The sequence below is a fragment of the Mytilus californianus genome, unplaced genomic scaffold, assembly GCF_021869535.1.
Source record: "Mytilus californianus isolate M0D057914Y unplaced genomic scaffold, xbMytCali1.0.p SCAF_2, whole genome shotgun sequence".
Lineage (NCBI taxonomy): Eukaryota > Metazoa > Mollusca > Bivalvia > Mytilida > Mytilidae > Mytilus > Mytilus californianus.
The window spans coordinates 119357747-119383867 of record NW_026262668.1 but is presented as its reverse complement, the minus strand read 5'-3'; the positions used below and the strand labels follow the sequence as shown (position 1 = coordinate 119383867).

Genomic DNA, 26121 nt, shown 5'->3' with positions numbered 1-26121 from the left:
ATATGGAAGCAAACATATGTTTTCATATGTTTTAAAAAATATGTTTACATATGTTTTCAAACATATGAAAAACATATGTTAAACATATGAAAACATATGTTGCAATTTTTCCTATATATTTTCTAAAAAATTTTGAATTTTATGTTCAACCCACCATTTGATAAAAGTTGTGATGAAACTCGTCTTACTGTTCTTCCGACAACGATACAGGTAGGCGGGATGTGTTACTGACCATCAAAGACTAGATCAACATGTAGTGACAATGCAACATCAATAGAATTTGATTACGCAACATCATTTGCGAGACATGTTTACGGCCGCAACGTCAACTGCTTATCAAATTGCCGAATGCCATTGCGCACAGATTCATGCAATAAACGTTTCCCATAAACTGAACTGCCAAAGAATCGACTGAAGAAAAACATTTAAAGCCCTGAAGTTTCCACCGCATAATTGCCAAAACCCATTGTAATGGGTGGAACAAACACATATTCAGAAGGTGTAAAACAGAACCCAAAACATGTGGAACAGAATTGGTTGATCTTTCTGACAATCATTTTGGCGTTTGTTACAGGCAGTCATTGCTTTTGACGGTGCCACATTCTTTCAAAAATTTAAAAAGAATAATCTAGTGTTGCGTTTCTAAAGTCGGTCAGTATATTATGAATACAGAATCCTTTAAGCACTGTACAGTATATAGATTTCAACTTGAACTGTTTTCTAATGGTTCGGTTGCCCCTGTGTCTTTTATTACCTGGTGTTTGTCTGAAGACGTCCGAGGAAGTCATGTATTTAAGTGATTGAAATTAACACTTTATATAATTTCTAGCGTCTGCTGCGCTTTTCTGTGTCATCTTTCATCAGGAACGTTCAAAACCAAAAGAATTGAAAGCAAATGCTATATAAGACCCGAGAACGTGAGGGGCTATATATAAACAAAAGGCAACTTAAAAGAGGGAGGTATAAACTTATTTTTATGCCCCCGCCGTAGCGGAGGGGGCATTAAGTTTTATCCTTGTCCGTCCGTCCGTACGTACGTCCCGAAATTGGTTTCCGTTCTCTAACGTTAGTTTGCCTCAACCAAATGTTATGAAACTTATACACAATGCTTATTACCACAAAACACAGATCAAGTTTGAATTTTTGTGGTGTCACTTTTACCAATCAAGAGTTATGTCCCTTTACAAATGGAAAATTGCTGATTTTTTTTTCTCTTAATTTTTTAGTTTATTTAAGAAGTATACATTTACATGTTGTACCTACTGTATTGCTGTATTTGCTGCATTCAACTATTAAAACTATTGATTTATGTTTAAAGTATGTTATATTCGGGTAATAAAAAGATAAAGGGCTTAATTCTTATACATGTACTTGTCAGTGTAAAGAGAAATATGCCGTAAAATGATATCCAGTAATACATTTTTGTATTATATCTGGGTTTTATTTCTTAAAAGGAAAAATCGTAATCTAAAATTCACTTTACTATACACTTTATATTTCATTGAACTTGACAAATTAGCAAAAATTGTTTGAAATTGCAATTTTCCGACAATCTTTCCTCACAATATTGTTTTCTTCCAAAAAGCATTATTTTATGGACAATGCAACTGGTCAATATAAACGTGTGGCATGAGCACTGTTTTGTAACAAGATTGGAAATATATTTAAAGTGACAAAGAACTAAGGGCAATTGTGATTTTACATAAATTTTATTAACTTTCATTTAATTATACTTAATTTGGCCATTGAACTGAAATAAACGTAGGGTCACTGTTTTGTTTGAATCGTTGAACTTGTATATTTATAAATCTAATAATGGCATCATCGACTAAAATGATGAAATTACAAAATCCTGAAAATTTTACATAAAATTGTTGCTCTTCCGTTTTTTTGGTGTACATAAAATAATGCCAGTGACAAAATTCACTTCAAATCGGTTGACGTTACCCTCAGGGAGAAACAGTCTACCAGCAGTGGTTTCTAACCTTTTGAGGTGGGGTTGGAGTGTTTGTTCCATAGAGTGTACTTTATTGCTGAAAAATTTCCACGAATTTTCAAGATAAAGAACATCAGTTATTTCATATCTGTAATCAATCGTGTTTGATCTTTCTGTATGGTTAATGTTGAAGGAATGCTCATTTATCCGCACTTAAAAAAAAACGTGCACAAATTCTTCGGAATTGTCCATGTGTGAACCTTTGTAAGGTAGAAGTTATCTAACTCAATTTTCCTTGTGGCAATTCGTTCTTCTACAGACCAATCGAGTTTTCAGACACGACTTTTGATATGTTGTTTACTTATTATCATCCTGAAAATGTATGAAATAGGTAACACACAATTCAACTTCGTACTCAGTTTATTTGGCCTTTTTAACTTTTTTTGATTCGAGCGTCACTGATGAGTCTTTTGTAGACGACACGCGAGTCTGGCGCAAATACAAAATTTCAATCCTGGTATCTATGATGAGTTTAATTAGACGTTCGGTGTCGTCCGCCAGCAGATTTTATAAGAAATAATTTGATTTGAGGTTGAAGAGGATGCTGTCGCCTTTTTGAAAGTTGAAAAATCAATTATCCAAAAATCTTCATTTTAAAGATTCTGTCGTAAATAAAAACGGTTAAAATTAAAGATACTGTAACAAGAAGGGGTCAGTGTCGATACCTCCCGTGTAGTGTAGTGGCTTGTTCTCCGTCCCTTTTCAATCATCGGATACTTGATATCAGATTTTGGATACATCAGGAGGAGGTCAGTGTCGACACCTCCCGGGACGTGTATTGTCTTGTACTTCGTCCCTATTCGATCATTGGATATTCAGTGGGAAATATAGTGAACGATAACAATAGAAAAAGTCGAGAAAATCAGTAATAAAACAATGCTGGTGACGATAATGGTCAAAAGTTATTCCTAACCAACAATTATGAAAATAAGAAGATATGGTATAATTGCCAACGAGACAACTCTCCACAAGAAACCAAATGACACAGAAATCATGGAAGTATTATATTCCATATAATACCATATAATACTTCCATGCAGAAATTAACAACTATAGGTCACAGTATGGCCTTCAACAATGAGCAAACCCAAACCGCATAGTCAGCTATAAAAGGCCCCGAAATGAAAAAATTTAAAACAATTCAATTAATTCAAACGAGAAAACTAACGGCCTAATTTATGAACAAAATAATGAATAAAAAGCAAATATGATACACAGAAACAAACGACAACCACTGAATTACGGGCTCCTGACTTGGGACAGGCACATACAGAATGTGGCGGGGTTATACAAATCAAATCAAATCAAATCAAATATTTATTATTCCAATCATGGTCCCACAGGGGGCATTTACAATTAACAATTATGATAGTAGAAGCAACAAACATGAGACATTGTACAGTATATAACGTGACAGATATTATAATAGACAATGAAAATAGTATTAATAACAAAAATACATTAAAAGTACTCTTGAGTATTTTTTTTTCCTTCCTTCCTTATGTCCAGCAGTGTAAAAAAAAAAAAAAAGTATTAATAATAAAGTTTGGTCAACCTTAACTTATTATCTATAAAGATGGAAATTTGTTCATCTGCAGGAGACACCAAGGGACGGTGCTCTAGGATATACTGTTGATTGCGATAGGCAATAACAGCAATCCTCCCCGTGTCAGAAGCAGATGAACAAAATAAATAGAGAAACTGAATCCGGTCAATTAACAAATAATTATTATTATTTTATTTTTTTTAAATAACAACAATTATTAATTATTCGAAACATGTCATATAAATTTGCTATTTGCAGTGTTTAACCAGGAATATACACAACTCTTTTAATACAGTTAAGTTCTCACAAGACAACAGCCATAGCAATTTCTCTTGGGAATTTAAGTTAATGAAATTGTGACATGATTCCGAAATAATGTGATATAAATGGTGTCTGTCTTCGTTATATTTTGTGCAATAAAAGAGAAAATGAACTTCATCTTCAATATTACCAGAGTTACACTGCTGACAGAGTCTAAGGTGTGGAGGAGTACCCTGGTATCGTCCTTTTCAATCTGCAAATGGTGAGATGACACCCTAAATTTTGTTAATGATCTCCTAAGTTCAAAATTGGACATGATATTTAGATATTTTTCGAAACCATAATTATTCTTAAATTTTACATAAGTGCGGAGCTTCCCTTCTGAATTCTTGGTTAGTTGATCCTTCCAAACTTTTATGCATGTCTCTTTCAATATTTTCTTGATGGTATTTTTTGAAATATTTTTCCCATCATTTAGGTTTGCAAACCCAGGAAGAGTTTTTAAAATTTGTTGGAGAGAGCCATACCATGACGATTTATGCTGAGAAAATAAAGTTTTTGAATGCTGGTATGCATCTTGTAATAAAGGAAATGAGTCTAAATTTTTTAGTCTAAGCCAATAATTCAAAATAGATTTGACTAAGTCAAAGTACAGTGGAAACCGACCAAGTTCAGATAAGGCTGCCAAATTTGTGTTTTTTTTTGTGCACACCCAGAATAAATTTACAAAATTTACTGTGTAGCTTTTCACAAGTTAAATTCGAATAAATTTTATCTAATGTTAACTGGTTTCCAGATCTAAATTTTGCTATAAAGGGATTAAATGAGCTCCAAATTTCACTTCAATAAAGAAGAATAGGCTTAATGGTATGATCAAAAATATGTATACTAGTTTTTAAGCTAGGATTTAGAGATAATAAATCTTTTCTAAGTTTAAAATATGCTTTTAAAGCTTTCTTGTATAATTCATTCTGAGCATAGGAGAATGTACCTGAAGCACTAAAATACACACCTAGATACTTACAATGTTCTACACATTCTATATCATATTCTTTGTATTTAAATTTGAGGCGGATATGTCTGCCTGCCTTGTTGAAAATCACAATTTTTGTTTTATTTGGGTTGAGAGTAAGACACCAATCTTGACAATATTTTCCCATAATATTAAGTTTTGATTGAAGACCAGAAGCTGTAGTAGATAGTAAAATGATATCATCGGCATACATCAGACAATGGATAGATCGCCCATTTATATTTACAGGGTCTAGAGATTTTTCCAAATAGTTGGGAAGGTCATTGATGAAAACCTTAAACAGGTTAGGACTTAGATTATCTCCCTGTTTAACTCCAAGCTGTATAGGGAAGAAATCAGTAATGCTGTTCTTAATTCGAATGCAGGATTTGCTTACCTTATACATTTGCTTAATGATATTGTAAAATAATGTGCCTACACCAATTTTCAAAAGCTTAATTTTCAATCCAGTGTGAATAACAGTGTGAAAAGCCTTTTGAAAATCAACAAAGCAGGCATACACCCTACCGTCTTTTGAATTACAATATTCATCTATAATACATTTCAAAATAAATAAATGATCACAAGTTCTTGCCTTTCTTGTAAAACCTATCTGACACTCATGTATGATATTGTGTTTATCCATAAATACATCAAGCCTATTATTTAACACACTGTTGAATAATTTTCCTATGGCACTAGTTACTGCAATACCCCTGTAATTATTTGGATCAGATATATCGTTAGATTTATGTACTGGTGTAATATATCCAAGAGCCCAAGCAGAGGGATAATTACCACTTGACAGACAAGCATTAAATAGCTTATGTATACAAGGAATAAGAGCAGTTTGCCCACATTTAAGCATGTTATTAGATAAATGATCTAGTCCTGGCGACTTGTTATATTTTAGTTTTGATATAGCTTTAGAAATTTCTTCTTGACTAATTAGCATGTCAAGTTCATTAAAGATTTTTTCTTTTTGTAGACTGTCTATAGTAATTTATCAAGTTCGCTTAGGCGTTGTTTGAAATTGTCTTTTACTTCATTTAAATTTTTGAAGTGATTTACCCAGGTGGATGGATCAACGGCAGAACTTTTATGGTCTCTTTCTCTCATATCTATCAAGTCATTAACAAGATTCCAATAAAGCTTTGGATTATTCTCATGAAGAGATTCCAACTAGGTCAATATTGACTGCCTATGCTGTCTATATTTAAACTTACGTAGTTTTTTATACTCTCGATAAAGTTTGTAGTAATGGTTTCTCACGAAATTGTCCTTTGGAAATTTGCTATATATACGAGCATATCTGATGAGGTTATGTTTAGTTTTCCCAAGATCTTTGTCAAACCATTTTTTATTTTTAGATTTTGAGGGAGAAGTTTTTGCAAATTTTGGCTTTTTGAGAGATGAATGTGCAGCTGACAATATAAGATCAGTAAGTTCTGTCGTCGCTTCATCCACTGACACTTGTGTGTCTTTAATACAATTATTGTTAAACTCTAAAAGCTTGTTTTGTATATCTGATGAACACATTGCAAGCTGGAACTTATAAGAAGAATCATCAGACCAAATAAAATTAGGTTCCATAGGTTGTATACAGACATTATCATCTTTTTGTATAGTGTACTTAGCTGACATTGTCCATTCCAGCTTGCAATGAGTATCTGATAAGGTAGGTATAAAGTCAGCTACCTTAAAATGTAAAACCTGATCCAGGATACCCTCCGACACCATAACATAATCTACCACACTTGCTCCATTAAGAGTATAACATGTAAAGTGGCCAAACATATCACCAAGGGTGCGACCATTAAGGATTCGTATTTGTTGACTCACACATAAATCCAATAGTTCTTTGCCTCTTGTATCTATGGTCATATCTGGACTATATCTATTGAGTATTTTTTTATCAATAGGATAATTATCATAGACTGGCGTGTATCGGTGGTCATCATGTAAAATGAAATCAGATTGTACTGATATTCTTGCATTAAAGTCCCCGCAAAGAAGAATGTTTCCTACCCTCTGATATTTACATATATCTGCTTCAATACAATCCAGGATATCTTTATCTAGACCCTTGGTGTATGCTGAGCCACTAGGTGGATAATAAACAATACAAATATATAAATCATTGTCAAAACCAAAAAAATCCATATCAAGTTTAATCCATTGATAGTCAGGATTAGTATTTCTTAATATTTTAACATGAGTTTTTACAGCTGGCTTTCTCAAAATTGCCAAACCGCCAAAATGACGATTATTGTGCTTTGATGTTGGTCTACATACTGGGTGATAATGAAATTGACCAATGTTAAAAATGTTGGCATTATATCACGTTAGCGGGCGCCCAATCCTCCATTTTAAAGAAATAATTTGTTAAAACTGTGTTATTAGAAATATACATGCAAATACACGGTGTGTTATGTTATGTATTTCTCGAGATAATTGCATTAGAAGCTTGTGAACTGAAATCTACAAAATGTCAATTTTTGCTGCATATTGATAAAAAAAAAAATGAAAAAAATCAGATACATACAAAATATAAAGATCTTTTGGGTCAGCAATTTTCGAGGTGTTCCACAAAGTCCTCAACATGTTACAATTTCCCAAGATATACTTATTTTTCACATCTTAGTTTTCGATTACACCGGTCTGCTCTTGTCTCGTGAACATTCAAGACAGAAAGATTGACTTTTCGTGAATATGAAAATTTAAATGTCTGTGTAGGTTCAAAAAATAAAGATAAATCTTCAAGTATAAAGTAGGTATCTTTTTATTTTTTTATTACAATTTTAAAAGGTCGTCTCGATTTTTTTTTTCATGTATTTGCGGTCTTCTCGATCTATTCACATTCAATGTTTACATCGGGATAAAGTTCGTTTGAATTTGCTTAGTAACTTAAGGATTATGTACCCTTGTGTTGATTCAATGCTAAACATAAGAAAATTTTATAGAAAATCCACGGCCTTTCCGCTTGTACTCTCATATTTGACAATTAGATGCTTGATAGATACAGGATTATTGCATGCAGTGCTAGAAATAATTCCTTTAAAACAAGTTTATAAATTCAGATATTGGTTTAGTCTCGATTATCCAGACGCTCCATATGCATTATTGAACACAGTAAGAACGATAACTTTGGTGCAACGAGACTAATATTGGGGCGTGTTTTATTGTTCTTCCGTAGTGAGCCAGAAGAGGTCCATTTCTGTTTTTTTGCATAGGGAAGATCTTCTGGCTCTCTTCCACCTCTTCTTTTTTGATAGGTAGTTTAGACGGCAGAGGCACATAACAAACATGGCGTCGTTTAGTCTAAATGACATTAATAAATTTATGAATGCAGATATATTAGAATGTAAGCTGTGTTATAAACGTTTTTATGGTATGACAGTCTTAGAAGGACATCCCTGTAAGACGATAAGCTGGATAAATATAAAAACTACACGGACAATAACAGTTAAGGGACTACTATTTGATATTCTAGGGAAGGGATTTTGATTGATTGGTGTTTAACGCTACTTTCAACACTAAGTTGGGCTATTCCGTGGAGGTCAGTTTAAATTTATAGATGAAGGATGGGGAAGGGAAGAGGGCATTATTAACTTTTTTAATCTGTCGCTAATTATGCCTATTTTTCAGCTCTTACCAGCCAACCATATTCATATATGAAATCCTCCTGCCCCCACCCCAATAAATGAATGAATATCAAATGGTTTTTCTTCTTATTTAACACAAGTTTAAATTGATTGATTGTTTGTTGCTAATTTTTAACGCCCAGTGACAAATATGTCATGCATGTTCAGGACTCGGTTCAGGAAACACGGGTTTAAAAGTCAGGTAAATAAATAAAAACGTAGAAATGTATGAATTCTAATGAGGCAACTATCCACCGGAGTTCAAATATGAAGTGGATGTAAGCAATTATAGGCAACCGTAATTAAGGCCTTCAACAATGACAAAACCCGATACTGTCAAAAGGCCCGACGTGAAAAGTGTGAGAAACAATTCAAACGAAAAAACTTACGGCCTAATTATACATAACAAAATAATTTACAAAATATCAAATATGAGTCGGGACATGAACCAACGACAACAACTAAACTACAGGCTCCTGACTTGGGACAGGCACACAAAGAATATGGCAGGGTTGATATAAAAACGAAGATTGCCAATGAGACAACCCTCCACAAGAAACCAAATGACAAGGCAATTAACAGCTATAGGTCACCGTACGGCCTTCAACACTAAGCAAAGCCCATACCGCATAGTCAGCTATAAAAGGCTCCGAAATCACAAATGTAAAACAATTCAAACGAGAAAACTAACGGTCTAATTAATGTACAAAAAAATGAACGAAAAACAAATATGTAACACAGCAACAAACGACAACCACTGAATTACAGGCTCTTGACTTGGGACAGACACATACATACAGAATGTGGCGGGGTTAAAAATGTTAGCGGGATCCGGCCCAACCAGCCCCTTAACCTGGGACAGTGGTGCAACAGTACAATAACATGTTTGTGAGCGCTCAACCCTCCCCGAAGCTGGGACAGTGGTGTAACAGTACGATATAAGAACAACCTGCACAAATCAATTGCAATTAGATTAACTCAAAAGATCAGTACGAGACACACTAAAAAAACTTACATTAAGACAATAGACACAAAGCACCGAAATAAGAGTATTTGCAATTACTGGAAGTTTGTTCAACGCTAATTACCACTATAGTACTGAAATAAATCTTGTTCTCCCAGACTGAAGTATCAATCAGTACACAACCAACGGATTTATCAAAAAAAAAAAGAAGAAAAAACAGTCTGAGAAATGTCTGGTATACATTGTATACTTGCATATAGATCCATATACAATGACAATTTTTGAAAAGTGGTGGTCCGAAGGTTTTAATCATCGAAATTATGCAATAGAAAAAATAGTTAGAACCAGAAGGACCACCAGAGAAAAATGATTTTGAGAACTTTCCGATATCTTTGCTTTATACAAAAATAATCCAGTTTGGTAACTTTTAAAAAATTGGATAGACAAGATGTCCTTTTTGATCATATTCGAGACAAACATTGACGAATTTTTGTGCAGTTTAAGATTATTCTTAAAAATCAAATAGTGGGGGTTTACGCCTGATTTGTCTAGAAAAATTGAGTTAGAGGAAAGAACAAAGAAAAATGTCACGAACAGAGCACACTTTTACAGTCATGTCTACCGGACGTATCTTAATTTTCTATAAAATCATCGTAAACTTCATTTAATATGTCATCCTACATAACAAAAATCTGCTATATTCGACGGCAAATTGAATTTTTGTTTTATTGATCTTCCGTAGAATATCTCCAGAAGAGGTCCAGATTCATTTTTTTGGACTCTTCACCAGAAGACATTCTGGAGATGTGCAGAAGAGACCAATAAAACACGCCCCAGGTTAAAACAAATATAAATATGGACCAATTCAGGTACACCTTTTAGGGTGCGCTCGACTTTAGTGACCCAGCACGAGGTGTTTTGGAATTTAAAGGTTGTTTAGAACTTTTTGTAAACAATAAACGCTAGCTGATCATAGAAAAACAAGTGAGTAATCTATGTTTAAATTTTATAACAAAAATCTCTGTATTAAAGCCTGTGGATTTTCTACAAAAATCTTGGTTTTATTTTCACCAAATTCTCTTTTTCTACTAAATGCAATTAAACTATAAATAATAATGCTTTACACGAAGTTTCCCCTTGACATATGTACAAAATGGTCCATCTCTCTTATTCATTATCTTTGCTGTTTTGACACTATTGCAGTTTGAAAAGTTCGTTATTTTCTTATTCGTGGCCTCAAACGCAAATAAAGTATTTATGAACAAAACTCAAACACATATCAATGGGAAACAGCTCGCCTAGACGAGTGCGGCAAAATTTTATTTTCTAATAATACAACTGTCTATCCTCAATCACTTTGCCAGCACACTAAGACCGCTGCAGCATACATGTCTTACAAACATATCTACAATGAAAAATAATGAAATAGAATCTTTCATATCACAAAACAATATTTACATAATGTTCTTATAAGATCTGCAGAAAAAAAACGTAATGCGTTTACAATAATTATAAATTAATACAAAACATGTTCACAAGGGGGAGAGTAGGGGGAAACTTTACTGCACCAAGACTGAGCTTTGAATGGTCAAACTATGAAAATGTATTTTCAATGTAAACTTTTACCGCGAATGACCAGTCCGTGCTATCATACAAAGAAACTTTAAACTCTTAACTTTGATAAGGTGACTTATTGTTATGCTAAAATACTTTAAATATTATTGTAAACATGAACACATGTTTCCAATATAACAACAAACCCATGTGCTATCGATAGTTAATAAATACATTAATTGACATGCCATAGAAGGGGCCATAAACCTTAATTTTTAAAAGAGTTAATCTTTGTCGCATATCAATCGATTCCTTTGGAATTTTCCCCCTAAACTTCTCTAATCTACCTGCATATTTATACGTATAGTTAGCATGTTCCAGAGAAGTATACAGCTAGTAGAAAAATAAATTGAAGTTGGTTCAGTACTCCAGGAATTTGTTATAGCAACATTTTGAACCAATTCCTCACATCAAGCTCCTATAGCCTGATGTGCTCGTTGTTTGCTATTTAAGGAGGGCAATGGTAACATCAATTTGTTTCAACTTATTTCTATTTTTACTTTTTTTTTTTACCAGAACGTTTACCCGTGAATTTATATTCTATAGCTACATTAACGCCTGAATGCATAAACAGTTCGATTAGCCTGACGAGTGCTGACCCCTGGCTGGATCGATCAGATTTGATACATATTTATCAGTCTAGAACTCGATATGCAAAAGGCCGCTGGAGGGCGCAGAATTATTCGAGTTAATAGGTAATAATAGGTCACTAGCTATGCGTCAATATATGTCCGGAAGATCAACAAGCTTCTTTACCAAAACAGCAGAAATTTTAGAGATGTACAACCTACCTTTCTTTCTTTTATTATTCGATAAGAAGTATACAAAAAATAGAATGGAAAAAAACTGACAAAATCAGCAATAAACGAACATTGGACTAACAAACTACGCCTAGAATGTGAAGAAAAATCAACTCTACAAAATTTAGCAATTTAGAACTTAGGAATAGGTGTCACACACCCTGTTTGGGCTACAGTTTCCTCATCAGTCTCCGTGACATCAGAAAAGCAATTACAAAAAGCCGCATGTTAACGGGAACCTATCTTACTGTAGAACTGAAACAGAAGACCTATGTCATGTGTTAACACCTTGTCCATTGTATATGAACATCAGGATGGCATTATATACTCCAATTAAAAACTTTATATTGAGTATTATATCTGAAACAAAATGGGCAACTCACTTCAGTAATCGTGATGCAATATGTACACTTATAGTAGACTGTCAGAACTTTGCAAATCTGGACATTATACAGAACAACCCAGAAATACTTGGAAAGATTGAAAATATGTCCGAAATATACTGCTATGAAATTCACCAAAAGAGATTATCCGGCGAGATATAACATTTCCCTGGGTCTCACAGCTCCCCAAAAGACACCAATGACAATATTTACCACCATGTGTCTATGTGATATATATTATAAATAGCAAAATAGTTGCCGTTAAAAACTTTAGTGTGATCTATATGCTTAACTATCCGCAGCATTAATATCTGCTTGCTTACTTCTAATCAGGAACATATTGTTCCGGCCAGCTTCTAATATACAACATATATATAAGCCTGAATGTGTGTATAGCCAGTCTGTTTAAATCTGAGTACAATGTAGAACTAACTTTTATAACTCAAAAAGTATATCATTGCTTATTAACATTATCTAGAAAATATCCATCCGTAACATATTCGGAATGCATAGTTTTTTTAGGCTTGCTCTACTAGGCTTTCATATGAATGATGACTTTTAAAACATAAACTCTATCCAGTAAATTCAACAGCCAAAATAGTTCATTGATTTTATCTTAAGCTAGACATTGCTTTTATCATCGAACCTGCATCCTGGACAACGTATGGGTTATCACGCCGTGTATATAATATATACATTTCTGTAAATAAATTTTGTGCATGTGCAACGTTATGGTGGAGGATTTCTTTACAACATTTTAAATTTGGAATAAATTGTGAATATGTTAATATTTTAAAAACTAATCCGTTAAAGGAACACAGCTAGCTGTGTGTGCTCCAACGCTGGAAGGATCTACATAAAGAAGAAGAAGATAGGCTAGAAACTATGTACTTCTAACTCGAATAACAGCGCCCCCTACGGTCATTGTCCTCCAGAGGAGGACGACGAGGGGGGGTTTTAACGACTTGACTACACATGAGGGTCTTGCGCGGTATCTGGTGATCGTAGTGGTCGGGTTAGGGTACTTAGGGGAATAATGGAGAGCCAACGTTGCCCCGGAACTTTGTCTTTTCCGTCATACATTTGTTATGTTAGTTTTTACTTCAACCAATTAAAATGAATGTAACAATGCTGAAAGCACCTGCCCAATGAAATCTGTTTTAACCTAATGATTCTGACCGGAATGAAATTTTTGTTGCTAATGATGCTACAAAGAAAAAGTATATTTTGTTTCCCTTTAAGTAAGAAAATTTCTCACCAAACAATACGTCATTTTAATAGTCCTGCTGTAATTGGCTTTGGAATACTTCTTCACCAATGTCCTTAATTTAAATATTCCGAAATTTAACATTCATGAATTTCTGATTTGACTGCCTCAGAAGACAGAAGTCAGAACCCCTTATCAAGTCTATTCGGGAAAATTTAAACCAACTACCTCAACTCGAAATGGCGGTTTTTGGACATACAGCACCATATCATACATACTAAGCAGGTAGGCAGCCAAATCAGAAAATCGCTCATGACTCGGAATCAAAAAAGGGATAATTTAGCCTAGTATTCAATCAAATTAGAGACTCTATACAGTCATGTATATTCTAGAGTCTTCGGCACTAGGACAATTCAGGATATTGGAAGACATTTCCACACCTGTAAAAGACATTTCCACACCTGTAAAAGACATTTCGACACCTTTGAAAGACATTTCGACACCTGTGAAAGACATTTAGACACCCCGTGGAAGACACAGTTTGGTATCAAGGCGAATCAGCACCTCATGAAAATTTTGCTTTGTTTTTATCCCACTGTTGAGCTTTCAGACCTTATTATAAACAACGAAATGTATATACTGACATAGGTTTTCTAAATTTTATACATGCCCAGCCGGCACATCAACGTTGTTTCAGATTTCAACGTTGTTACAATGTTGAAAATTGGGTTAGATTTGAAAGTTGAAATGATGTTGAAATTCTGACGTTAAATCAACATTGCACATTCAACGTTGTATTGACGTTGATAACATGTTGAAATCAGGTCAAGTGAGGTTGAAATCAGGTCGAGTTAGGTTGAAATCAGGTCGATTGGGGTTGAAATCAGGTCAAGTAAGGTTGAAATCAGGTTGAGTTAGGTTAAATTCTGGTCGAGTTAGTCTGAAATCAGTCTAGTTAGGTTAAATTCTGGTCGAGCTAGGTTGAAATCAGGTCAAATGTAGGTTGGTTGAAGTAAGGAAATGTGATGGTTCTCAGGTCTAAATTAATTTTGATTGACACTTGTTCAAATACAATAATAAGCATGATAAGATATCTAAATTATGAAATAACAGAAGCCATTTTTTCACATTAGTATACCATCAAAAGTTCTAATCTCAACTAGGGACAACTCAAAAAGAGAATAGTGGACTATAACAATCAAAACCAAGCAGTAAAGACAGTAAGAATTCCAAGTACATGTACCTCAATATTAACAAAGCATTCTTTTCTAGCACATTATTCATTCTCATATTTAAAGCAAAGGAACACATGTATCACCTAATTCCAGCACATTGTTTTGATTCTGGTTGATCAAGTTTTCCAACTTACTCCAAAATCATGTAAATGCTGCAAGTTTGGCACAGAAACACAAAAAGCCTCCTTTGTTTAATGTGAATACATAGCATTTTTATGGATGTCTTGTCAATCTGATTTTTAACTTTTTTGTGGGTATACCAGATAAGTGGTTTTAACATTTATCTTAAAGTCTTTTGGAACAAACCATAACATCTCCAAGCTGTGTACTCATTCAATCATTATATATACACCCGATACAATTGAGTAAACCCGAACAAAAAGATGCAGAACACCAAATAATGTATTTCTTAATATCACTGCCTTTTTTTTGCTGGCAACTAACAGTAAACTCTATAATGTTTAAAAAAAAGAAGTTTTTAAAATGAAAAATTTATTTTGTTTTAAAGATCTATTCTTTTGGCCTTGCGACTCCTCCTGCTCTCTCTGGAGCACACTTCAAATGCCTTGAGTACTACTCAGATATTTTGGATTCTGTTGCCTCTTTGTGGCAGGCTAGAACAGCATCTGAAAGTATGGAAGAGAAAGAACATAAATTTGAATTACATAAAAGTTGTGTACTAACATGACTAAAGCCGGAAATGTTATCAAATTCTGCCAATAACAAAAATAAAAAATATTTAAAAACGTACACACATGTCCATTTGAAACAATTGTCCCAGCTTGCATCAATAACAAGTTAAGCATGAATTCACACTTGATCTGCGTTCTGTGACAATAACCATAATGTTGATACATATAAAAATGACAAAAGACAACTGATATTTTACAAAAATATCAACAAGACCAAAACAGTGTTTTTAGAGCAGACCATTTCTATGTCAGACACACCCTATCAAGTAGTATTATAATGTATACAATGTAGTTACAAGTATATATGTGTCTGATGACACCTATACGATACCTTTGCATGTACAAAATGTATTACAAATCAACAAAACAGTAAATTTATTAATCAGTCAAACTTATGAAAAATAACGTTTTGAATATGTCCTTAGAATGTGCTCAACAAAATTAGAATTGGGACAAACATAGTTGGAACAAATTGACCAAATCTGGAAATGAATTTGCCTGGAAAGAATCGGACTTGGAACGAATTGACTAGTATTCGATGACCCCCCTCCCTCTTTTCTGATATTACTGATTCTGTACATGCCTAGATATTTTCATATAAGCCCGCTAATTGGAGGATGCATACAAACGAATTATTACACTGTTTTGAGACAAAAATTAATCAGATTCAGTAAGATTAGACCTTATCATAATTTCTGTGAACGTAAACATATAAATTATTTGATCATTTGAATGTGTTTGTACATCTTATGATTCTTCGTTAATCTAACTGTAAAACATGTACTTACGCTAAATTTCACGAGGTTTATATAGATAAGTCTTCTCTTGTCTTTATATTCTTTAAAATACGTAGTTGTTCACTATTTGTTTCTCGGTCTTGTGCGACGATTTTCAAAATTTTCAAAACGGATGTCGAATGGAGGTGCGCGTGCTTGTGTGCGCATCCGAAAGAAAATTTTAGGATCTCAACTTGAAATACCGCGAAAGTTAAAAAAATTCTCAAATTTTATATACTGAATACATTGCACATCATTCGATAAAATTTTATGATCTTTTATATATGTTAAATATTAATCAGTAAAAAGAATTAAAATAATAAACCGAAAATTTTCTTTCATTAATGTTAATGAGAGATGGCAACTAAAAAAATGATTTGAATTAAAAATATAAATTAAGAATATATAATATTCATACAGATATACATAATTAAAATAGCATGAACAGGTTTTGAGATCCCCAAAAAATAGAGAGTCATTAAACACAAATTACATAATAATATCTTTGCATTAATTTTTAAAAGATACTTAATAAATAAACAAAGAAAAAAATTAAATGGAAAAAGCAGATGTGTTATTGGGGATGTCTCCTGACCCCATGTTCTTGCGCAAAACTTCTATCTAGACACCATGCATAGAGGGTAAGCCCCCCTTTTTTGTGGGAAAATTGGGTTGATCATTTAGGGAATCACTGAAGCATGACTGGAGCAGGCCCCCTCTTATGCCAGTCATAAGTCTTATAAAAAGTTCTGGATCAGCCACTGATTATCCAATCGTTTATAATACTACTGAATTGCCCTTTGTCCGATATGCTCATCAAAAATATCTGTTCCCCTCAATTTTGACAATTAGATTTTTCTGTCGCGAATGACTGACGTTAACCCAACGTTGAATCAATGTTGTTGTTTCAGTGTTGATTTTAACGACGTTAATTCAACGTTGAATCAACGTTGTAAAGTCAACGTTGAATACCTTGACGTTGGATCAACGTTGAATTTAGGTTGATCAACATCACGACCAAATTTCAACTTTGTTTCAACGTCGAGTGCCCACTGGGTGTCCTCGATTTGAAAGTTTTGTGAAATTATTTAGGTCTGTCGAGGCAAATATTTTGGACTTTAACCATGCAAATACCATTTACTACACAGTTAATGGTCTGGTTATATGAAATCTTCTATGAATTACATTGTGAAGTAGTTATCCTTATGTTTTATACAGGTGTTATTTGGAGAAGAAGGTGTTGACGATATATTTTTTTTTTTACCAAAACTCTGACCTGAACAGGAAAATAAAAAGACCTGAACAGACCTTGAATTCTATGGTCAAACTTATTCATACTTCAATATCTTGTTTAAATTGTATTTATATATAAATTTCTAATATGAGGCAGGTTTGACCTGTGAAAGGGGACGAAGTCAGCAAACCATTAGAATACTTTAAGATATCCTGTTTACAGCAATTTTATATATATAAACATTTAATGTAAGGAATTTTGTACATGACATCATTTTTAATGTAAAAAAAAAGCCGCACCTATCTTCAGGTAGTGTTTTTTCCCTCGTTGTCGAGCCTGCGACTTTTGTCGCAGAAAGCTCGACATAAGGATAGTGATCTAGCGGCGGCATTAGCTAATTTCTTAAAAGCTTTATATTTAAGAAGGTGGAAGATCTGGATGCTTCATACTTTGTATATGGATGCCTCATGTTACGAAGTTTCCGTCAGTCACATGTCCAATGTCCTTGACCTCATTTTCATGGTTCAGTGACTATTTAAAAAAAAAGTTAAGATTTTTTGTAATGTTAAATTCTCTCTTATTATAAGTAATAGGATAACTATATTTGGTATGTGTGTACCTTGCAAGGTCCTCATGCCCGTCAGACAGTTTTCACTTGACCTCGACCTCATTTCATGGATCAGTGAACAAGGTTAAGTTTTCGTGGTCAAGTCCATATCTCAGATACTATAAGCAATAGGTCAAGTATATTCGGTGTATGGAAGGACTTAGGTGTACATGTCCAACTGGCAGGTGTCATCTGACCTTGACCTCATTTTCATGGTTCAGTGGTTATAGTTAAGTTTTTGTGTTTTGGTCTGTTTTTCTTATACTGTATGCAATAGGTCTACTATATTTGGTGTATGGAATGATTGTAAGGTGTACATGTCTAGTTGGCAGGTGTCATCTGACCTTGACCTCATTTTCATGGTTCAGTGGTCAAAGTTAAGTTTTTGAGTTTTGGTCTTTTTTTCTAATACTATATGCAATAGTTCAACTATAGTTGGTGTATGGAAATATTTTATGATTTATATGTCAGTCACACAGGTTTTATTTGACTTTGACCTCATTTTCAAGGTTCATTGTACATCAGTGTTAAGTTTTTGTGTTTTGGTCTGTTTTTCTTAAAACTATAAGCAATAGGTCAACTATATTTGTTGTATGGAAGAATTGTTAGCTGTACATGCCTGCCTAGCATGGTTTATCTGACCTTGACCTCATTTTCATGGTTCATTGGTCAATGTTTAGTTTACTTGGTTAATGTTAAGTTTATGTGACAGTTGTAATAAAGCTTTATATTTAGGACTATCAACATAATATCAATGATTAGTAAAGAAGGCTAGACATTTCAGCGTGTGCACTCTTGTTTTAAAGTATAGGTTAAATAAAAACATTATAATTTATACCTAAAAACAATTAATATTCAAAGTTATTAACAAATGGCAAATTATCTTGGAATAGTTTATCACATAGAAAGTTTAAATTGCAATACATGTAATAATCAACCAGGCAAGATCTACGAGTAAGACAACATGACAGAAATCCAATCCTTTCAGGAGTAAATGTCCTTTAACTATTGGCCTAAAGATGATTTTTACCTATTTTTGCTTTTTTGGCCAAAGATACAATGTATAGTATTATGTAAATACATGTTTTAACTGGAAAACCTCAAATATTTTAAACACGACAAGATCTATATGTTTTAAGTTGGCAGAAATCATCCATTCACCTCTTCTTGGGGTTATTGCCCTTTATTGATGAATTTTACCCATTTTTTGCATATTTTGTCAAAACTTTAGTATATTAAAAAAAAAATTGTGAATAGCAAAAGTGATCAGCAAGACTAGATCTGAATATATATCGACATGGCAAACATTGTAGGTTGACTCCTTATAGGAGTTCTTGCCCTTTAATGATGATTTTTACCTATTTTTTGGACATCTTTCAAAAGCTATGATAGATTGAAAAAAGGTTAGGGAAGGTTAAACTAAGTGCTCACAAATATGTTTAACCCGACCACAGCCTATATATATATGTATAAGTCCTATGTCTGGAATTGTTAAAATTTGTTTTTCTTTTATTGATTTTTTGGTGTTTAAAGCCATTTTCTGCTCTGTTGGCTATTTAGTGGTGTCAAGTTTTTATTGGTTGAGGAAGGCAGATAGAAACACCAATCTACATGTACAGCAGGAAAACTGGCAATCATAGTCAATTAAGTATTGGAGTCAAACACAACTGCCATATGCAGGGTTTTAACTCACAAATTCAGTGTTGACAGGCTAGTAATACAGTGGATAAACTACTTCAACCATTCTGCCACTGAGGCCCTACAATTATAATGAATGCATTTGCTAAATCTTCATTTTGAATTTTGTGAATATTCATTTGTTGCAAGTTAAAAAAAAGTGATTTATATTGTGTTTATCTTAAATTGATTTACAGCTTTAGGATAAAAGCAAATACAAAATGGAAGCAGAAACAAGTGAGACACTGAAGAAACAATTTCAGTTACTTCAAGAACAACAACAGAAGAAATTACAAAGGAGGAAGCAGAAGAAAGAAGAAAAAAGTAAAGAAAAATCAATAGTTAATACATCCAATGCCTTTGGAGTTGATGATGATTTAAATCTCAAGGTAAACAACAGTTATGACAGTAAAAGTTATTATTGTTTTTGTCGAGCCTGCGACTTTTGTCGCAAAAGCGAGACATAGCGATCCTACATTCCGTCCAGGCGACGTCCACAAATATTCACTCTGTGGTTAAAGTTTTTGAAATTTTAATAACTTTCTTAAACTATCCTGGATTTCTACCAAACTTGGACAGAAGCTTGTTTATGATCATAAGATAGTAGTAAAATCCTGAAGTAAATTTTGTAAAAAAAAACCTGTTTATCCGTATTTTACTTACATGTATAAATGGACTTAGTTTTTCTGCCAGTTAACATTACATTCACTCTGTGGTTAAAGTTTTTGTCGAGCCTGCGACTTTTGTCGCAGAAAGCTCGACATAGGGATAGTGATCTGGCGGCAGCGTTAGCTAACTTCTTAAAAGCTTTATATTTTAGAAGCTAGAAGACCTGGATGCTTCATACTTTGTATATAGATGCCTTATGTTACAAAGTTTCCGTCTGTCATATGTCCATTGTCCTTGACCTCATTTTCATGGTTCAGTGACTACTTGAAAAAAAAGTCAACATTTTTTGTAATGTTAATTTCTTTCTTATTATGAGTAATAGGATAACTATATTTAGTATGTGCGTACCTTGCAAGGTCCTCATGCCCGTCAGACAATTTTCATTTCACCTCGACCTCATTTCATGGATCAGTGAACAAGGTTAAGTTTTCGTGGTCAAGTCCATATATCAGATACTATAAGCAGTAGGTCTACTATATTTGGTATATGGAATGATTGTAAGGTGTACATGTCCAACTGGTAGGTGTCATCTGACCTTGACCTCATTTTCATGGTTCAGTGGTCAAAGTTAAGTTTTTGAGTTTTGGTCTTTTTTTCTAATACTATATGCAATAGGTCAACTATAAATGGTGTATGGAAATATTTTATGATGTACATGTCAGTCTCACAGGTTTTATTTGACCTTGACCTCATTTTCACGGTTCATTTCTCAGTGTTAGGTTTTTTGTGTTTTGGTCTGTTTTTCTTCAACTATAAGCAATAGATCAACTATATTTGATGTATGGAAGGATTGTAAGGTGTATATGTCTGTCTGGCAGGTATCATCTGACCTTGACCTCATTTTCATGGTTCATTGGTCAATGTTAAGTTTTCATGGTTAAGTTTGTTTCTTAGATACTATAAGCAATAGGTCAACTATATTTAATGCCTAAATTGATTGTAAGGTGTACATGTCTGTCTGGCATGGTTCATCTGAACTTGACCTCATTTTCATGGTTCATTGGTCAATGTTAAGTTTTCTTGTTTAAGACTGTTTCTTAGAAACAATAAGCAATACGTCAACTATGTTTGGTTTATTGAATGATTGTAAGGTGTACATATATTTCTTGTTTGGTTTATCTGACCTTGACCTCATTTTCTTGGATCATGTTAAGTTTATGTGTTACTTGTAGTAAAGCTTTGTATTTAGGACTATCAACATTTAATCAATGGTTAGTAAAGAAGGCGAGACATTTCAGCGTGTGCACTCTTGTTAATATTTTAATAACTTTCTTAAACTATCCTGGATTTCTACCAAACTTGGACAGAAGCTTGTTTATAATCATAAGATAGTATACAGAAGTAAATTTTGTAAAAAAAAAACCTGTTTATCCGTATTTTACTTATAAATGGACTTAGTTCTCTGCCAGTTAACATTACATTCACTTTGTGGTTAAAGTTTTTAAAATTTTTATAACTTTCTTAAACTATCCTGGATTTCTACCAAACTTGGACAGAAGCTTGTTCATGATCAAAGCTAGTATCCAGAAGGAAATTTGGTAAAAATTTATTTCCTGTTTTTCTGTATATTACTTATAAATGGACTTAGTTTTTCTGCCAGTTAACATTACATTGTACATACAGTCTGCAGTAAAAGTTTTTAAAACATTTATTAGCTTCATAAACCATCCTAGATTTTTACCAAACTTGGATAGAAGCTTCTTACAATCAAAAGATAATATCTAGAGAAAAATTTTTAATAATTTTTTCCTCATTTTTGTTGAGCCTGCGACTAACAGCAAAAGTAGGCGAGACACGGGTTTCCGCAGAACCCTTACAAATTTAGTAAGACAAAAGACAATTTTTTTTTGATGTCATGATTTGTGAAGTTTGTATAATAGCGCAATAGACTTGTTAAACACAGGGCAGCTCAGAGTTTTTCCTTTATGGCTAAATTATTTTATTACTCAAAATATTTTATATATTTGTTAAAGGGGCATTAGCTTGAAGATAGAGAAAAATTAAAATATGATTTTCTTTTGTTCAATCATTGATGAAAGTGAAATAGTGAAAATAATAATTCGCTTTTAGCAGCCAGTTTAGTTCAACTTTGTCAAAATAAGCTAAGAAAGTGAAAATAATAATTCGCTTTTAGCAGCCAGTTTAGTTCAACTTTGTCAAAATAAGCTAAGAAACATTGCTGATGAATTATTCACTTGCAAGTGAATAATTCGATCTCATTAAATCTATATTCATGTGACCTTCAATTTAACCCATTAGCTAAAGATTGGGTACGCATGTATTAGTTGTGTTCAGCCATTAAAAGACAAAGAATGTCAACCTGAAATTGAAACAAAGGCGAACCATTTCGTTGACTGATTCGATCCACAAAAAATCATTCTTATACAGGTAAAACGTTGATTAACTTATTTCTTAACCTATCACATAAATGATCAAACAGACCTAGAAAAGTCCAATTGCACGAGGTCACTATCTATTTATATTTATGTTCATGTTTATAACGATTTATGTGACCGTCGGCAGTCTCGATGGTTAATTAGATGGCGTCTAGACTAAAATACACACGAAATGCTGATATATTTTATCGAGTCTATGCATTGTTAATTGTTTATTTCAGACTTATTTTAATTTTGATATACGTTTTAGTATGTTATAAATCAAATATGAGAATTTGAGTCAAATAGGTGACACCTAATGCCCCTTTAATGCATGAAGTAAAAATAAGTACTTTTTTATTTACAATATTCTATAGGTATTTAAATCAACAACTTTAAAATGGCATTACATTGGCAATATATCATCATGTTTAAAATCATATGATAAAATTGTAATTTTTATGTTTTACCCTTGTCCGTCTGTCCTTAAGTCCCAAAGTTGGTTTCTGTTCTCTAGCTTTAGTTACCACAAAACACAGATCAAGTTTGAATTTTGGTGGCATCACTTTAACCGTTCTAGAGTTATGCCCTTTACAAATATAAAAATTGCTGAATTTTTCGTTTCTGTTCTCTAACTTTAGTTTGCCTCAACCAAATGTTATGAAACTTATACACAATGCTTATTACCACAAAACACAGATCAAGTTTGAATTTTGGTGGCGTTACTTTTACTGTTCTGGAGTTGTGCCCTTTACAAAGGGAAAAATTGCTGAATTTTTCGTTTCCATTCTCTAACTTAAGTTGCCTCAACCAAATGTTATGAAACTTATACACAATACACAAAACTCAGATCAAGTACAAATTTGGGTAGTGTCACTTTTACTGTTCTTCAGTTATGTCCCTTTATAACTTTATATGATATGCAAGTGGGGGCATCATTTGTGTACCATGTACACAATGTGTCCATTTATTTTGGTTTAAAACAGGAATGCTAAAAAGATTGACAAGAATGGGGCATAGGTGCTTGAGGACAGGACCCTGTTTTGAACCCCCCATAGTCCCTCCCCCTTCATTATCATAAATTCTCAATTTTTCAATATATATCACTTATTTGTACCATATGTATACCAATATACCCTATTTTTACTCTAACAACATGTTTACTATGAACGTGCCACTTGACTACACAATATGTTGATGAATTTTTGTTTTCATGACCGCTTGTAATAACCTTGACAGCTGTTTTTTAGCAGTCATGTAGTCTATTAATATGGTATAGGCCCAAAATTAGTTTTTTTTTAGGGACATTTGTGTATTATTGAAGCATCATCTAATAAAATAATTTGTTTTCATACTATTTTCTTTCAGAATGTTCAGTATGTATCTTAGGAGAGGGTTTCTCCCTGATTTTATTCATATGTGGCAGCAAAACTTTACATTTCTATATTTCAGTTAGCAGATCCTGTACCGAAAGGCAGTGGTTATATATCAGAGGAACTGGTACAACATTTAAATAATCAAATCAGGGTAAAGAAATATTTTCATTTGCTAGAATAGATACTAAAGAAATATTGAAAAGATAGGTTACATTAAAGAACAAGCATAGTTTTGGGGTCTTATTGCTCTATTACTATCACAGTTTTAATTGGCTGTACCAAACTCATTAATTGTTTGTAAATCTAACAAATTGCTAGTGAATTCATGTTGCTCTGTGAAAAACTACAGATACCAGCCAAGAACCTTGAACCTGAATAACTTCTCATAGGAATACTTCCATCAGATGCAGACAGTTCCCTATCATAATATGATCAAGATGACCTACATTTAATGATTTATTTTATTGTTATTTTGTCAAAATGCAGTTCTTTAATAAGATATGTGTTCATTTTATATGATTTTAACTTAGGTGGATGTCATTAGCTGAGAATGCATTTTTTATTCAGAATTAATTGGCAATACTTATTAAAAAATAAGTCCTTCCTAGAAAGTCAGCCTGACCTATATAGGACTATATCTTAACGTTTAGATTAGGTTTAATAACACTTGGCTTTCTAGTTAATACTTTTTATAACAATCAGATAGGTTTTAGTATGTAGACTTTGCAAATATCTGAAGTAAAATTGTGTATAGACATTGTAAAAATCTGAAATAAAATGTCTATACACAATATTTGTATATTTTATTATTCCTGGGGAACAGTTTTGTGCATGAATAATTTTAGGAAGTGAAAGATGAAAATGGAAGATTGTACAGACTTCTGAGTGAGAAAGATTTTGAAATTAGAAACTTAAAGAAGAAAAGAGAGGAAGATGAAGCAGGTATTAATAACATTTTTTTTTTAGACATTTTCAGATTATTTCACGTTTTCCTTTATATCCTAGTGAAATGTGTAGCAGCATTAAGTTTAACTCTTGTGAATCTGTAAACTATAAAACCAAATTTGTAATTGTCATTAATTCCACTGAATATCAGATTCTCTGTGATGCATTTGATACTTATTTTGCTGCTTCAGAATTTTGTTTATAGAAGGTGAACATTATGTAAAGTGATGACAAATAATTTTTCTCAAAAGGAGTGGAAGCGTTTTCAAATATATTTTCATAATTTTTAGACAATTTTGTTATCAAGCCATAATCATTCCTGCATTTTCATTTCATGCACAAACCATCCCTGTACTTTTCATATATAGTTTCAAAGTAATGTTAATCTATAATATTTGAGATTTTAAGCTCACTTAAATACCCTAAAAGGAAATTATTTGAAATAAAACACACTGGTAGAAACTACTAAATAAAGGTGAGTTTTTATCTTCATTTGCCATACTTTTTTTTTAGAGTTATGCCCCTTTATTATGTGGAAAATTGACAAATTTTGAGTTTCCACCTTATGATAACTTGAATATTCTTGATATTTAAAAAAGCGTAGTAAGTCAACATTATTTGACATACTAACATAACCCAAAAATCCACAATACATCATATTGAGTTACTAGATTGCGTGAGGTATTTATAAATTTCTTTGAAAAATTTCAAAATTGCTTTTTTATTTGAAAATAAACTTGTCCTTTATCTAAATAATTCAAAGTTTGGTGACTACTGTAAATTCATAAAATATTGTGTTATTATTGTGATTATTGAAGAATGGAAAAAATGCGGGATAAATTATTGCGATTTCAGAAAAAGCTGCATACAGACAAATGCAAGTTAGTATTGCCATACTCACCTAGTCACAATAATAAAAACCTAACAATAATTTCTGAATTTACAGTATTTTGAATGCATCTAACCCCTGGAAGTTGAAATAAAGGATACAACAGGTACACTTAAGTCTACCTCATATCTTGACTTACATTTAAAAATTGACAATGAGAATCACTTGAGAACTAAATTTTCAAAGAGATGATTTCATTTTTTCTTGTTTTGAAATTTC

The 26121-nt window shown here is 32.9% G+C and overlaps 1 protein-coding gene across 4 annotated transcripts in view; it reads left to right on the top strand.

The window, feature by feature from the left end:
* Positions 1-26121, top strand: part of LOC127728690 (coiled-coil domain-containing protein 13-like) — a 93757-nt gene that overhangs the window by 11477 nt on the left and 56159 nt on the right. Inside the window, exons 1-4 of one of the 4 annotated variants that reach the window (XM_052236304.1) lie at positions 13346-13440; positions 19846-20037; positions 24145-24219; positions 24914-25010. In XM_052236304.1, the coding sequence (XP_052092264.1) occupies positions 19870-20037; positions 24145-24219; positions 24914-25010 (340 nt within the window). In that variant the 5' untranslated portion in view covers positions 13346-13440; positions 19846-19869. Of the gene's footprint in view, positions 1-13345; positions 13462-13526; positions 13713-19845; positions 20038-24144; positions 24220-24913; positions 25011-26121 lie in introns of those variants that run through there. The other 3 variants (XM_052236303.1, XM_052236305.1, XM_052236306.1) reach the window with 3 other exon arrangements.